This window comes from Vigna unguiculata, chromosome 6 (genome assembly GCF_037176805.1).
Source record: "Vigna unguiculata cultivar grain cowpea cultivar isolate G323 ecotype 2 chromosome 6, ASM3717680v1, whole genome shotgun sequence".
Classification (NCBI taxonomy): Eukaryota; Viridiplantae; Streptophyta; class Magnoliopsida; order Fabales; family Fabaceae; genus Vigna; species Vigna unguiculata.
Window position 1 is genome coordinate 44,215,543 of NC_140797.1, and position 12,653 is coordinate 44,228,195.

The 12,653-nt window shown below is 30.1% G+C and overlaps 3 protein-coding genes across 3 annotated transcripts; all 3 read left to right on the plus strand.

Moving 5' to 3' along the window:
• Positions 1 to 667: 667 nt before the first annotated feature.
• LOC114187147 (endo-1,3;1,4-beta-D-glucanase-like) lies at positions 668 to 2,782 on the plus strand. Its single transcript, XM_028075289.2, has 7 exons — positions 668 to 906; positions 1,134 to 1,155; positions 1,384 to 1,510; positions 1,652 to 1,742; positions 1,872 to 1,961; positions 2,043 to 2,143; positions 2,498 to 2,782. The coding sequence occupies exons 1-7, from the start codon at positions 756 to 758 to the stop codon at positions 2,636 to 2,638; spliced, it is 723 nt and encodes a 240-aa protein (XP_027931090.2). The 5' UTR covers positions 668 to 755; the 3' UTR covers positions 2,639 to 2,782.
• A 3,244-nt stretch (positions 2,783 to 6,026) lies between these two features.
• Positions 6,027 to 6,767, plus strand: LOC114188602 (uncharacterized). The gene has a single exon (XM_028077174.2). The coding sequence runs from the start codon at positions 6,040 to 6,042 to the stop codon at positions 6,763 to 6,765; it is 726 nt and encodes a 241-aa protein (XP_027932975.1). The 5' UTR covers positions 6,027 to 6,039; the 3' UTR covers positions 6,766 to 6,767.
• Positions 6,768 to 10,307: 3,540 nt separating this feature from the next.
• Positions 10,308 to 12,259, plus strand: LOC114186961 (small ribosomal subunit protein uS8z/uS8w). Its single transcript, XM_028075049.2, has 4 exons — positions 10,308 to 10,442; positions 10,919 to 11,056; positions 11,155 to 11,315; positions 11,975 to 12,259. Exons 2-4 carry the CDS (start codon positions 10,924 to 10,926, stop codon positions 12,071 to 12,073), a joined length of 393 nt encoding a protein of 130 aa, XP_027930850.1. The 5' UTR covers positions 10,308 to 10,442; positions 10,919 to 10,923; the 3' UTR covers positions 12,074 to 12,259.
• The last annotated feature ends 394 nt before the right edge of the window (positions 12,260 to 12,653 follow it).

Sequence of the window (12,653 nt, forward strand, 5' to 3'; positions counted from 1 at the left end):
TTATCTTAAAGGACATAAAGAGTCGAATTGTTTCAAATTTAGTGGTCACCCTTCTTCATATCATACATCTCATTAAAAACTAAGAGTGAAATATTTTTGAATATCAAAAGTATGATTATGTTTATTATTCACACATAATGTGATTTTAATAAATAAATTATGGAGAAAGAAAGCAAATATTATTATAATTAAAAAAATTACAGTGAAAAAAAATAGATTTTTGTTTCCACAATACTCCAACCAACATGTTCTCAGAAGTTGACAAATTCTAGATGGGAACTCATGATTGCCTCTTTTATTTTAATTTTTTCTCAAATTTTCTTTGATGTAATTTTCACGTGGTGTGCTTATTAATCATTGGAACTCCCATATCTGCATCAAAGAATAAAAAAAAAAAAGCGAGTATGCTTATAAACTTAAAGAACTAAAATCAACTTCTGTTGTACAGTTTTAAGAAAAAACAAAGCATTTAAAGTAAAACCCGTTTCCAAATTTTAATACTTTTCCATATTAATTCCAAAAGTTTTAAGTGTGTAATCGATTTGTGCTTTGTCATTCTCATTATGGAATAGAGTTGACATTAACAAATGATTAATATGTACCTATCTCTCTGTCTGACGTATTCAGTGACGCTTATGTTGTTTGTAAAAGTATTTGGTGACACCATTTTGAGTCAACTCCTTCCATGGATCCATTATATGATTTCTCTTCTCTGACAACACAACCTAAGTGTCTACCAATTCCTCAATTTCGCCATGTCAAGCTCTCATTGTTTTCAGAACCCACCTAAGTTGAACTCAGGTATCCATGTAGCAGGAACTGTCCAAGAACTCGGAGGACTTGGTTCTTATGTCACAGGATCCTTTGATTCCAAGTTGGCACTCATCCTAGTTTCTGATGTGTTTGGTAAGAAACCCATCTCCAATTTCTTATCTTTCAACATGTTTTTCAGTAATCATATATATGTCTGCTGATTCAATCCTGAATCTGGGTATATCCAAACCTTAATAATCTTCACTCATGTTTTGGATCAAGGAAAGTGGAGAAATGTCAAGATCATTAGAACACATCACATTTTGAAGATACTGATTCCCTTATAAATCTAACTGTCAGTTGTTTTGGAATTATTTCAGGGTATGAAGCACCAAATCTAAGGTAAATGAAAATTTTCATGAATATTGAACTCCTTGTTCCATGATTTCCTTCATGCTTGCACAAGGATTTGCAAAGAATGACCAAGTTTTATGTGACAGCTACATATTTGAAAACTCAATAACTTAGCTTATAATGTTGGAGTCTAATACTTCATTACTGCATCATGAGATTTTCTGTATGGAATTATTTGGCATGAGCTTTGACATATGACATTCTCTCACTGTAAAGGAAACTAGCTGACAAAGTAGCAGCATCTGGATTCTTGGTTGTTGTTCCTGATCTTCTGTATGGTGACTATGCTGACTTATTTAATCCTCAGTTCGATCGAGATTCTTGGCGAAAGGCTCACGAAAAGGTTTGTAAATAGTTCAGTGCTTACTACTGCAATTGTTTATACATCGATTCCACTGATTCACACCACACCATTCATGTAATCAATCACTTTGTAACACTAAGTATGATGAAACGAAATTCTCCATAAACATTTCTAAAATAGGGTAAGGCATGGGAAGACACTCAACCTCTAATTGCTGATCTAAAGAGAAAAGGTATTAAATCCATAGGAGCTGCTGGTTTTTGCTGGGGAGGTAACTCAATCTTTTTTTCCTTTACTCAACTTCGTTGTCTCAATTCACAACATGAAAAATGTTAAGACAATACTGTGACGTGATTCAGGGGTTGTATTTGGAATAGTTTAACCTATTAGCCATGTGCAGGGGGTGTGGTAATAAAATTGGCAATTTCCAGTGACATTCAGGCTGCAGTTATTCTTCATCCTGGTCCAATATCAGATGATGAAATTAACGGTAAACTTGTGTTTTTCATTCTTATAGTTAAATAAATAACTTCAAAAGATTTTTGACAAACTTTATTTAGTTTTACTTCAGAGGTCAAGATTCCTATTGCTATACTGGGAGCCGAAGTTGACCATCTTTTCCCAGCAGAAAGGTTGAAGCAAGTTGAAGAAAAACTGTCTTCAAGATCTGAGGTAAGAAATTGTGTTATAAAAAGTATCAATCAATAAAAATGAGATTTTCATATCACGAAATCTAAGATGGCATCACAGTAAGCTTAAAGTCTATTCTAGCAAAAAATCTTGTACATATCGTTTCATTCGTTGTCGGACAGTTATTGGACCATCCAATTATAGTTTCACGCACGAGATGTATATACTTCAACGTAAGTGTACAAAGTTTCGCATTGACTAAAGATAAAACAATTTCATAGTATATAAGTGGATGCAAAGCTCATCTTACAAGTCGATTTTGTGAAGTTGAGTTAGACTTAAAATCTACTTATAAGATATTGTGTTCACTCCAAATTGTTAATGTTTTTGTATCAGGTAGAGAGCTTTGTGAAACTATTCCCTGGCGTTACGCATGGATGGACTATCCGGTACAATGATGATGATGAAGCTACTGTGAAGAGTGCAAAAGAGGCTCATCAAGACATGTTGAACTGGTTTATCAAACATGTGAAGTGAAGGTTAGAATATGCATGTCTGTGATATATTGAAATAGGATGTGGAAGATTATCTGATCGTGATTGATTTGGTTGATGAAAGACTAAAATTGTACCCTGACTCTTGTAAAAGTTCATTTATTGAAAAATTGATACGTTAAACAAACGAATCTTAAAAATGTTCGGTAATTGTAAAAAGTGATACTCTTACAGATTAAATGTGAAGAGATTTTTACATCCACAATTTTATTTCAAATTAACATTGTCAAGATTCATGCTTTATGTTACTGACTTGAATTCGACATGGAGATAACAAGATTAGATAGATAACTTCAATTTTATACTGTTTCAAGAAGGAGTAAAAATTTGTAGCTCAAACTATAATAGAAGTTAAGTTCATTACCATGGTAAGTTTTTGTAGACAACCAATTCACAATTTCATTTTGTCATAATTATCTATTCCATTATAGGTTTTGTTCACATGCAGGCAAATTTGTCTTCGATATTACAAAAATGAACAAATTTTGTAAAAATTATGAAAGCAGACAAATCGTGCAGCTTCCACACCTTTCTAAAAGAGAAATTGTGCATCCTTTCCACCGTTTTCTTTGAATCGAACGATCAAACAGTTAAATTAAGAAATCGTATAGGTGCCACACGTTTTTAAAAGCTGAAATCGCGTGGCGGGTTAACGATTTCAAATTGTAATCGATTACAAAGTGTTTGTAATCAATTACAGGATTGATTATGGGGGTACACAAATTCAAAAGGAAATAACTGTGGGGTGCATGTTTTCTTTATTAGAAAACGTGTGAGGATGTGACATTTTCAACTATTTCTAGTTGCACCCCCATTTTCTCTTCCAAAGGTCGTCCAACAACTTCATTTGTGGTATGTGAACAACACATGTGCACCATTGGTCAAGCTATACAAGTTCTAATCTTATACCAGACCCTGAAACCAAGCATTTTCGGACAACCATCTCTTCTTCTTCTTCTTTTTATTATTTTTTTCTTTTTGAAAAACATGAATTTCACAATTTGAAAACAAGTTTTTGATAGTGGGGAATAATGGAGAAGTTGGGTGAAAGGATATTGGTGAGAGATGAATGTTGTTGGGTATTGGTGTTTTTTTTGGTTGTTGGAAGGTTGTGTGATGGAAGTGTTTTTTTTTTAGTTAGCTGAATAGAAAGTTCATTACAATGGTAGCAACTCTTAATTAAATTAAATTATTTCATTGAAGAATTTGGACCTAGAGATAAAAGGATAGAAGTTTTTTATATAACCAAGTAACAACTTCATTTTGTCATAATTCTCTATTTCATTATTGATTGCGACCTTTTATCAAATGTCATTACCAATTTATATTCACACAATAAATTTAAGTTTTATAATTTTTTTCCTTTTGCGATTTCTTTTATTTTGGTGTTTTCATATAGTATTTCAACACGATTTTATCATAAAAACTTAAAAAAAATAATTTCGTTATAAAGAAACTAAACAACAGAATTTTCGCATATTTATAAATAAACTAATTTTACAAAGAATGACAATGGTTTGCAAAACATAGAAGGACAAAAGGTTGACAATGACGCTTTTCAAATTCTAGATTAAATGTTGATTTCTCTCGAAAACATTTATCTTACTACCTGTGCAGCTTCCACACGTTTTCTAAAAGAGAAATTGTGCATCCTTACCACATTTTTCTTTGAATCGAACGGTCAAACAGTTAAATTAAGAAATCGTATAGGTGCCACACGTTTTTAAAAGCTGAAATCGCATGGCGGGTTAACGATTTCAAATTGTAATCGATTACAAAGTGTTTGTAATCAATTATTTCAAAAGGAAAAAAGTGTGGGGGTGCATGTTTTCTTTATTAGAAAACGTGTGAGGATGTGACATTTTTAACTATTTCTAGTAATATCCCCATTTTCTCTTTCAAAAGTCGTCCAACAACTTCATTTGTGGTATGTGAACAACACATGTGCACTATTGGTCAAGCTATACAAATTCTAATCTTATACCACACTCTCAAACCAGGCGTTTTCAGACAACCATCTCTTCTTCTTTTCCTTTTTATTATTTTTTCTTTTTGAAAAACATGAATTTCACAATTTGAAAACAAGTTTTTGATAGTGGGGAGTAATGGAGAAGTTGGGTGAAAGGATAGTAGTGAAGAGATGAATGTTGTTGGGTATTGGTGTTTTTTTTGGTTGTTGGAAGGTTGTGTGATGGAAGTGTTTTTTTTTTTTTTTTGTGTTACCTGAATAGAAAGTTCATTACAATGGTAGTCACTCTTAATTAAATTAAATTATTTCATTGAAGAATTTGGACCTAGAGATAAAAGGATAGAAGTTTTTGTATACAACCAAGTAACAACTTCATTTTGTCATAATTCTCTATTTCATTATTGATTGCGATCTTTTATCAAGTGTCGTTACCAATTTATATTCACACAATAAATTTAAGTTTTATCATTTTTTCCTTTTGCGATTTCTTTTATTTTGGTGTTTTCATATAGTATTTCAACACGATTTTATCATAACAACTTAAAAAAAATATTTCGTTATAAAGAAACTAAACAACAGAATTTTCACATATTTATACATAAACTAATTTTATAAAGAATGACATTTGTTTGCAAAACATAGAAGGATAAAAGGTTGAAAATGACGTTTTTCAAATTCTATAGTAAATGTTGATTTCTCTTGAAAACATTTATCCTACTACCCATTTTAGTTATTTCTCGATTATTTCAAAATATAAAAGTATATAGAATGATATAGAAAATTTATATTTGACAAGAGTGTTGAAAATTATATTGTAGAATGTTAATTAGATAATCTAGAGAGTTTAAATCTCACCATAAATACATATGAATACCTCATTTATTTGTTATTTTCAAGTAATAAGATTTGAATTTTTTCTTCTACTTCCTACCTCTTAGACAACATTTGATACTAACATACTAACAATTTTAGTCATTTCATAAATAACATATTCCTCCTCCTTCCCCTATTCATCTAGGTCTCTACTTAAAATCTTATTTTCGATTTTCAAGTTGTGTTCTCTTGCAAACCATTCATCTTAAAAATAATATTTATACATGTAAAAGTAAAAATATTAGATTCGTATATTATGTGACATAATAAGAAGAAAAAAGTAAAAAAATAAAAATGTAATAAATATTACATTTTAAATAAATAACAAATAACTTTGAAATAATAAGACTTTTAAAAGTTTAACTGATTTAGTAATTTTCATAAAAAAAAAATCAGAATATTTTTGAAAGAAAAGAATAGCAAACGGCTAAAAAATTCAAACAGAGTTGGTTATAATTTAAAAAAACTCTCAGAGATTACAGATATATATATACGTCAGTCTTCAAAAATGGTCATTATCATCTTTTAACCTAAACCAAGAAATGGCGAACCACAATTATAAGAATGATGAGAATAACAGTGATGAAGATGAAGATTTGCTCACATTCTCCCTCTCATGCGGAGGCAGTAGAAAGAGACCAGCAAGAGACTCTCCACCAACAACGCAAGGGGCTCTGGTGAGGGTACTATGTACGCCCTCCGACGATGCTCCTCCTCCGGCTAAGTCAAATCTTTGCATCCGCCGCCGCCGTGGCGGTTCCGCATCCGGAGTGAAGAGTGAAACCATCCCTCCGCCGTTCCCCTGGGCGACGGACCGGCGCGCCACCGTGCACAGGCTGGACTACCTTTTAGAGAACGGGATCCACGCGATCAAGGGGAAGGTGGAGTGCAAGAGGTGCAAGAACAAGTTCGAGATGGTTCTTGATTTGAAGTACAATCTGAGACAGTTGTTGAAATTCATTGATAAGGAATTGGAGAAGATGCACAAACGGGCACACGAGGTTTGGATGCGGCCTGATCTCCCAAAATGCGAGCATTGCGGACAAGAAAATAGCGTCCAACCTTCGTTCGAAAATACGAAGAAAAAGAACATTAACTGGCTGTTCTTGTTGTTGGGTCAAACCCTGGGTTGCTGCACGCTCGCACAAATCAAGTATTTCCTCAAGCACAACAACCTCCATCGCACTGGTTCCAAAGAACATGTTCTTTATGATTCCTACCTTTGCCTATGCAAGCAGCTTAACATCATTGATCCTAACACCACGTGATGTCCTCCCTCCTTATTATTCTCAATATTATTTTTTTTTCTTTTCAATTAACTTCAATATTATTGTTAATCAACTTCAATTTATCTAGACAATTTATTATGAACAAAAATTACAACTTCAACTTTCCCATCACTCCGAACTATTACCTCTCAACTCTCATTGCTACACATAATTTACTATTGCTTCGTCATCTTTACATAGTCGGGTCATTTCTATAATATTGTATTATGGTACTATGGAAAATCCAATAATAATATATAATTATTATTGTTGATGAAAAAAAAATGAATATTGTTTTGGAGGGATGACTAGAGAAGAAAAATACGGTGATTGAGTGATATACAAATATGGCAGGAACAAAAGTTGAAAAAAAATAAAATTTATCAGCACTAAAGTTAAAGGTGAAAAGATGTATGTGAATATGTTCCTTGATTTGGTTTCATATTTTCTCTTAATTTGGTTTCATATTTTCTCATAATTTGTGGTTTCATGTATTATTCTTTCTCATGCAAACATTCTATTCTAATACGACATTCTTTATACTTCTTTCTAATACAACATTCTTTATACTGTTTCCACAATCAAACTTTAAGAAATTGGATGAAGTATAATTTTGAGGTATTTTAATATATTATCCTTTCTAATACAACAACGTCTTTCCTAATTTTCTTGATCCGTAACACATGTTTCCATGACGAGCTTTATCAATTTGAATGATGTATATGACATATTATCGTACTTATGTATAAAATATAGTGTGACTGCTCTCGAAGAAATGCCTATAGATACAAAAGTGGCTAAAAAATTAAAAGGGTTAAAATTTAGAAAAACTCTCATAAATTATATATATATATATATATATATATATATATAATTTTAAAAAATCTAAAAATAGCTTTAGTCTAAACCAAAAAAATATATCCATAAAAAAATATAAAAAATTATTTAATAACTAATATTTTTATTTTTAACTTTATTGTAAAATTTTTAAAACATATTTTTTTTACATATTATGATATTTATTAAAAAAATTATCCGTAGATATTTTTGGGTAGGATTTGTTTTAATAATGCCTTTAGCTCTTGTTGAATTAAAAACATAATTGGGTGATCATACAAATAGATACAATCTTATTACCTTTATTTCTTATAACTATACTATCTAGGTTAGAGTTGCGTTATTTTTATTTCTTATTACTTATCACTATCTAATTGAGCATTACTAAAAGGAAAAGAAAGAAGAAATTCGTATATTCTTTTTGCATGACTTATCTGAAGTTTGTTTCATGCAAATTTTAAGATGAACAAGAGAAATCAAGTTTATGTCAATGTATTGTTTAGTTTGGAAGATATAGTCTACATTTTTGTGTTGAAAAAAACAATGAAGGGATTAGTCACTTTTAATAAAAGTAGTACTTTTACATTTTTTTATATTTGTTTCTACACTTCCTTCTAAATATTTATTTTATTTTATTATATTCTTTATTGTACTGTATTTTTATAATAGTCGATCGACACTCAAAGAAATTTGTACAACTTCCATCAGCTTCTCGGTAGTGTCGTTAGTTTTACATTGTTGATTATCTTATGATTCAACGATTAAGGTTTAAAATCGTGACCGATTGACGTAACAATCACTCTAAAATAAAATTAATGATCAACCGTCGAATAGTAGACCCATTAATAAAGTTCTAATGGTTGATCATATTACTTATTATTTATGCATTAACATCAAGTGATCTTTTCGTCGTGTAAGTATAAACACATAAAAATTTATAAGTTCAAAAGATCTACACGCCTTTAAAATTGTAAGTATAAAAATATAAAGATTTATAAGTCAACAACACTCGGATTAACACACGAAAGTTCTATCACTTTCCACCAATTATTATTAACTAACAAAATATATCATATAAAGAAAGGAATGTATCCAATACAAGAAAAAAAGTCTAACAAAGTTTGATGATTGGATTCCTGTTATTGTAGTTTTTTGATGATTTGGATTACTGTTATTGTAATTTTGTAATTGCGCGTGAACAAAATATTGCCACAATAAAGGAATTGAACCAAAAATAATTATAAAATTACAAGTTTGAAACTTTGTAAGTTTTGAAAATATTCAAAATTCATGCACATTATAGAATATATGTTAATGAAGATTGCAAATTAATAAAAAAATAAAATATAACATCTATCTGAAACATATAAATTTGATAATAGTCTATAAAACTTAGTAATTTGATTTTTATTTTTAAGTTTTTAATTTATTTTGATTCTTACACTTTTATATTTAATTGATATCTAATTTTTAAATTGACTTTTTATAAAAGAAATAATGTGATTGTTTTGGGTGAAATTAACGTTAAATAAAATTATATAATAATTTAAAGAAAATAAAAGAAGAAAAGAAGACTAAATTAAATTATTTTAAACTATTTTTAAATTGAAATGTTAAATTATTTTTAATAAATATTTTTAAATATTTTTGTTTATTCTATAGGTTATAATCGGATTTAGTACACTTCTATTTAACAAAAAAATATTTTTTAAAAGATAAAATGGTATAATTATTCAGTTTATTTTTTAAACAAATAAATTTTCTATAATCTACTTAGAAGTTTAGCTTATTTTTTTAAATAAACCAAATCCTTTTATAATTTAATTCAATATCAATCTAGTTTAATTTAAATATTTGGAATAACTCTAACCATAATACTTTATAGAAACTTTGAACTTTTTGTACCACAGATAATATTTTAGTGGACAGTTTAAAACCATGAAAATACTAATCCATGCTTTCTAAGTCTTCAGAGTAAAAAATATAATTTATTTTGAAATTATACATGTAAGTAAACTCTGGTTAAAGTCTTTATAATAGGATATTTATAAACAGATATACAGATATTTGAATACTTGCACTTGTAACAAATTACGAATGAAAACCAATTATTTATGGAAAGGCCCTCTAATTATTTTTTATAAGTAAGTGAACAAAAGTATGAATAATTTTTTCTTTGAGCTTCATATATACATACATAGTTAAACTCAACTATAAATCTTTATTTTTTATAATTAAATTTTATAATAAATAAATACTTGAACATATATATTATATTTTAAATTTATTGCAAATGATTTATATTGTGATGCACTACTACTTGTAGTTATTGATATTTTGTTTGAATATTCAAATTAATGTTTAAATTAGATATATTCAAATTGATTGATTGAGAGAGAGAAGAAACTAAGAAAAATCACTAAAACCAGTCTATCATAAAAAAATTAAAACAATTATCATCAAAGATAGATAATTAAAAATTTCAAGGTCCTAATTATTTACACATAAATCAATTAAAAAGAAAAACTAGGTTTAAACGAAGTACAGTTTTCTCAAATATCTATTTTGCATATTTAACAATGAGATATTCATTGGAGGAAGGAGCTGAAGAATCCAATGTTTCCTATAATTTTGGTCCAAAAGAAATTTCGTAAATGAATGGGCCACACAATTATGGGCCTGAAGGAAGGGCCCAACAAGGAGAATCCGCTGTGGGCTCAAAATCTTTGATAGCTTCCAAACCCTAAACACACGTAGAAGTTGCTTTATACTCTCGTCCTCCTACATTGTTTGCCTTCTCCAGCACCCACGCCTTTCTGTGCCTCCATTGTACTATCAGGGTAAGATCCGATTCCTGATTTCCGATTACAAATTTTGGTTCTTGGTTACCCTTCTTATCCAACCTTTCACGCAGAAATGGATTCTGAAACCTTTTCTTTTTGGTGTTTAGATTCATGTTGAGATCCTTGAGCTTTGTTTTGTTCTTTTGTTGCCGTAGCCTGTTAAAAGATACCTTCTTAGTAAAATTTTACCTTTCCCTGGAACATTGTGTTTTTTCTCCCATGATCAAATGCATACACAACTTTTCTGTTAGCATTATTGGTGTTTAAAAGGATGTTTAGTATTAGCTTTTATTCTTATTACATCTGATTTATCTCCTGTATCAAGGTGGGTTAGTTTAGATACATCGTATTATGGGACTGTGGTGATTTAGGATTTTGAACATGGAAAATGGGTTTACTATTTATCTTAGCATACATTGTTTGTTATAATATTGATTATGCCTTATGGTTAATTCTTGTTAAATTCCTAACAGTGACAATGGTGAGGGTCAGTGTCTTGAATGATGCTCTCAAGAGCATGTACAATGCTGAGAAGAGGGGGAAGCGCCAGGTCATGATTAGGCCATCCTCTAAAGTGATTATAAAGTTCCTCTTGGTGATGCAAAAGCATGGTACTTGTTATCTCTTATTTCTTCGATTATATTTCTATTTGACTACTGTTTGGTTCTTATTTTTTTTTTTATATTTGCGTTGGTTTGGTTCTTTCTAGGGTACATTGGAGAGTTTGAGTACGTTGACGATCACAGAGCTGGAAAAATTGTTGTTGAATTGAATGGTAGACTTAACAAATGTGGGGTTATTAGTCCCCGTTTTGATGTGGGTGTCAAAGAGATTGAGGGTTGGACTGCTAGGTTACTCCCTTCAAGACAGGTTAGTTCAAAAGCCTTTTTCTTTTCGGAACATCAGATATCTTGTTGTTCTTGGTACTTGTTATAAAAAGTTGGTAATCTGTTTTTGACAACAAACTTATTCGAGTCATTTTCTTATAACTTTCTTATTTACAATTTTGAACTTAACACCATTGTTGAGAATTTGAGTTTAAGTGGCATATGATTATTTCAGCTACTTACATTCTGAATTATTAATCTTTCTTTTAGATGATTTTGGTTAGATTTTACCAAGGTGTTACATAGAAGGAAGAGCACCTTTGAAATCATAGCATAATATTGGCATCCCGTACCATTATAGACAGATACTCGGGGACATTGGTTTGAGAAAATATTCGTTGTTTACAATTTGTAAATATATAAGTATTAGTAATATAGATAACAATTGGAAGTTATTTTCATTATCTTGTGTAAACTTTTGAAAATGGGGAGCAAAGTTAAGACAACTCACCAATAGATTGGTGTTATGTTATGCTACAATTTTCTGGAATACTTTTTATTCTGTTTCATTAGTATATTCTTGTTTTTATAATAATGTTGTTGTGCCTGTATCTTAAATTTTATGGTCGGAAGGGTACACATAGTGGCTTTGGACACAATTTAAATGTCGATGCCTGACCTTTGATAACACAAATGTTTCAGTTTGGGTATATTGTGTTGACTACCTCTGCTGGCATCATGGATCATGAAGAAGCTAGGAGGAAGAATGTTGGTGGGAAAGTGCTTGGTTTCTTCTACTAGTCTAGTTTCATTTGAAAGATTTTTGTGTTGATTTCAGATTTTTTTTGAACTCACCGGTTGTAATGATCAATGTTAGACCCGTAGTTTACTGAGTATAGCATAGCCAGATGTTTTTCTGATGTGCTTTGTTTGTTTGCAGAATCAAATTTTACTATAATTTATCTAATTTTTGGCAGTTTTAGCTGAGCCTCGACTTGGTATTATTATTATTATTTTATTATCACTATAAAGGAGATTACAGTAATTATCAAGGGGGAGTGTGTTTACGTTAGTGCGGGATAGTTTTAGAAATAACTTTTGGTGTTCATTAGTTCGAAATTTAAATTTTAAGATGGTGCAATAGTTTCTGCACTATTAGTCTGTTATTATATCACATTTACAAATGTTTAGTATTGTAAATTTTATTATGCTTAGATTTGTTGTTCTTTTAGGGGTGGTTTGGGTTGGATTTTCATCTCAGTTTTGATGTGATCGAGAGGTGTTTATGTAAAAAGTGTGGGAGTAATCTTTAGCTTAAGAAGTTTATGAAGTTATAAGCAAAGTTTAGGTTTAACTTATTTTGTGAGAAAATAAATTTAGT

Bases quoted from the DNA above. Each gene is read 5' to 3' on its own strand.
- LOC114187147 (XM_028075289.2), top strand. From the start codon at position 756: ATGTCAAGCTCTCATTGTTTTCAGAACCCACCTAAGTTGAACTCAGGT. The intron at 1,511-1,651 runs GTTTGTAAATAG...TTTCTAAAATAG, and splicing joins GGCGAAAGGCTCACGAAAAG to GGTAAGGCATGGGAAGACAC. The intron at 2,144-2,497 runs GTAAGAAATTGT...TTTTTGTATCAG, and splicing joins AACTGTCTTCAAGATCTGAG to GTAGAGAGCTTTGTGAAACT.
- LOC114188602 (XM_028077174.2), top strand. From the start codon at position 6,040: ATGGCGAACCACAATTATAAGAATGATGAGAATAACAGTGATGAAGAT.
- LOC114186961 (XM_028075049.2), top strand. From the start codon at position 10,924: ATGGTGAGGGTCAGTGTCTTGAATGATGCTCTCAAGAGCATGTACAAT. The intron at 11,057-11,154 runs GTACTTGTTATC...GGTTCTTTCTAG, and splicing joins CTTGGTGATGCAAAAGCATG to GGTACATTGGAGAGTTTGAG. The intron at 11,316-11,974 runs GTTAGTTCAAAA...CAAATGTTTCAG, and splicing joins GGTTACTCCCTTCAAGACAG to TTTGGGTATATTGTGTTGAC.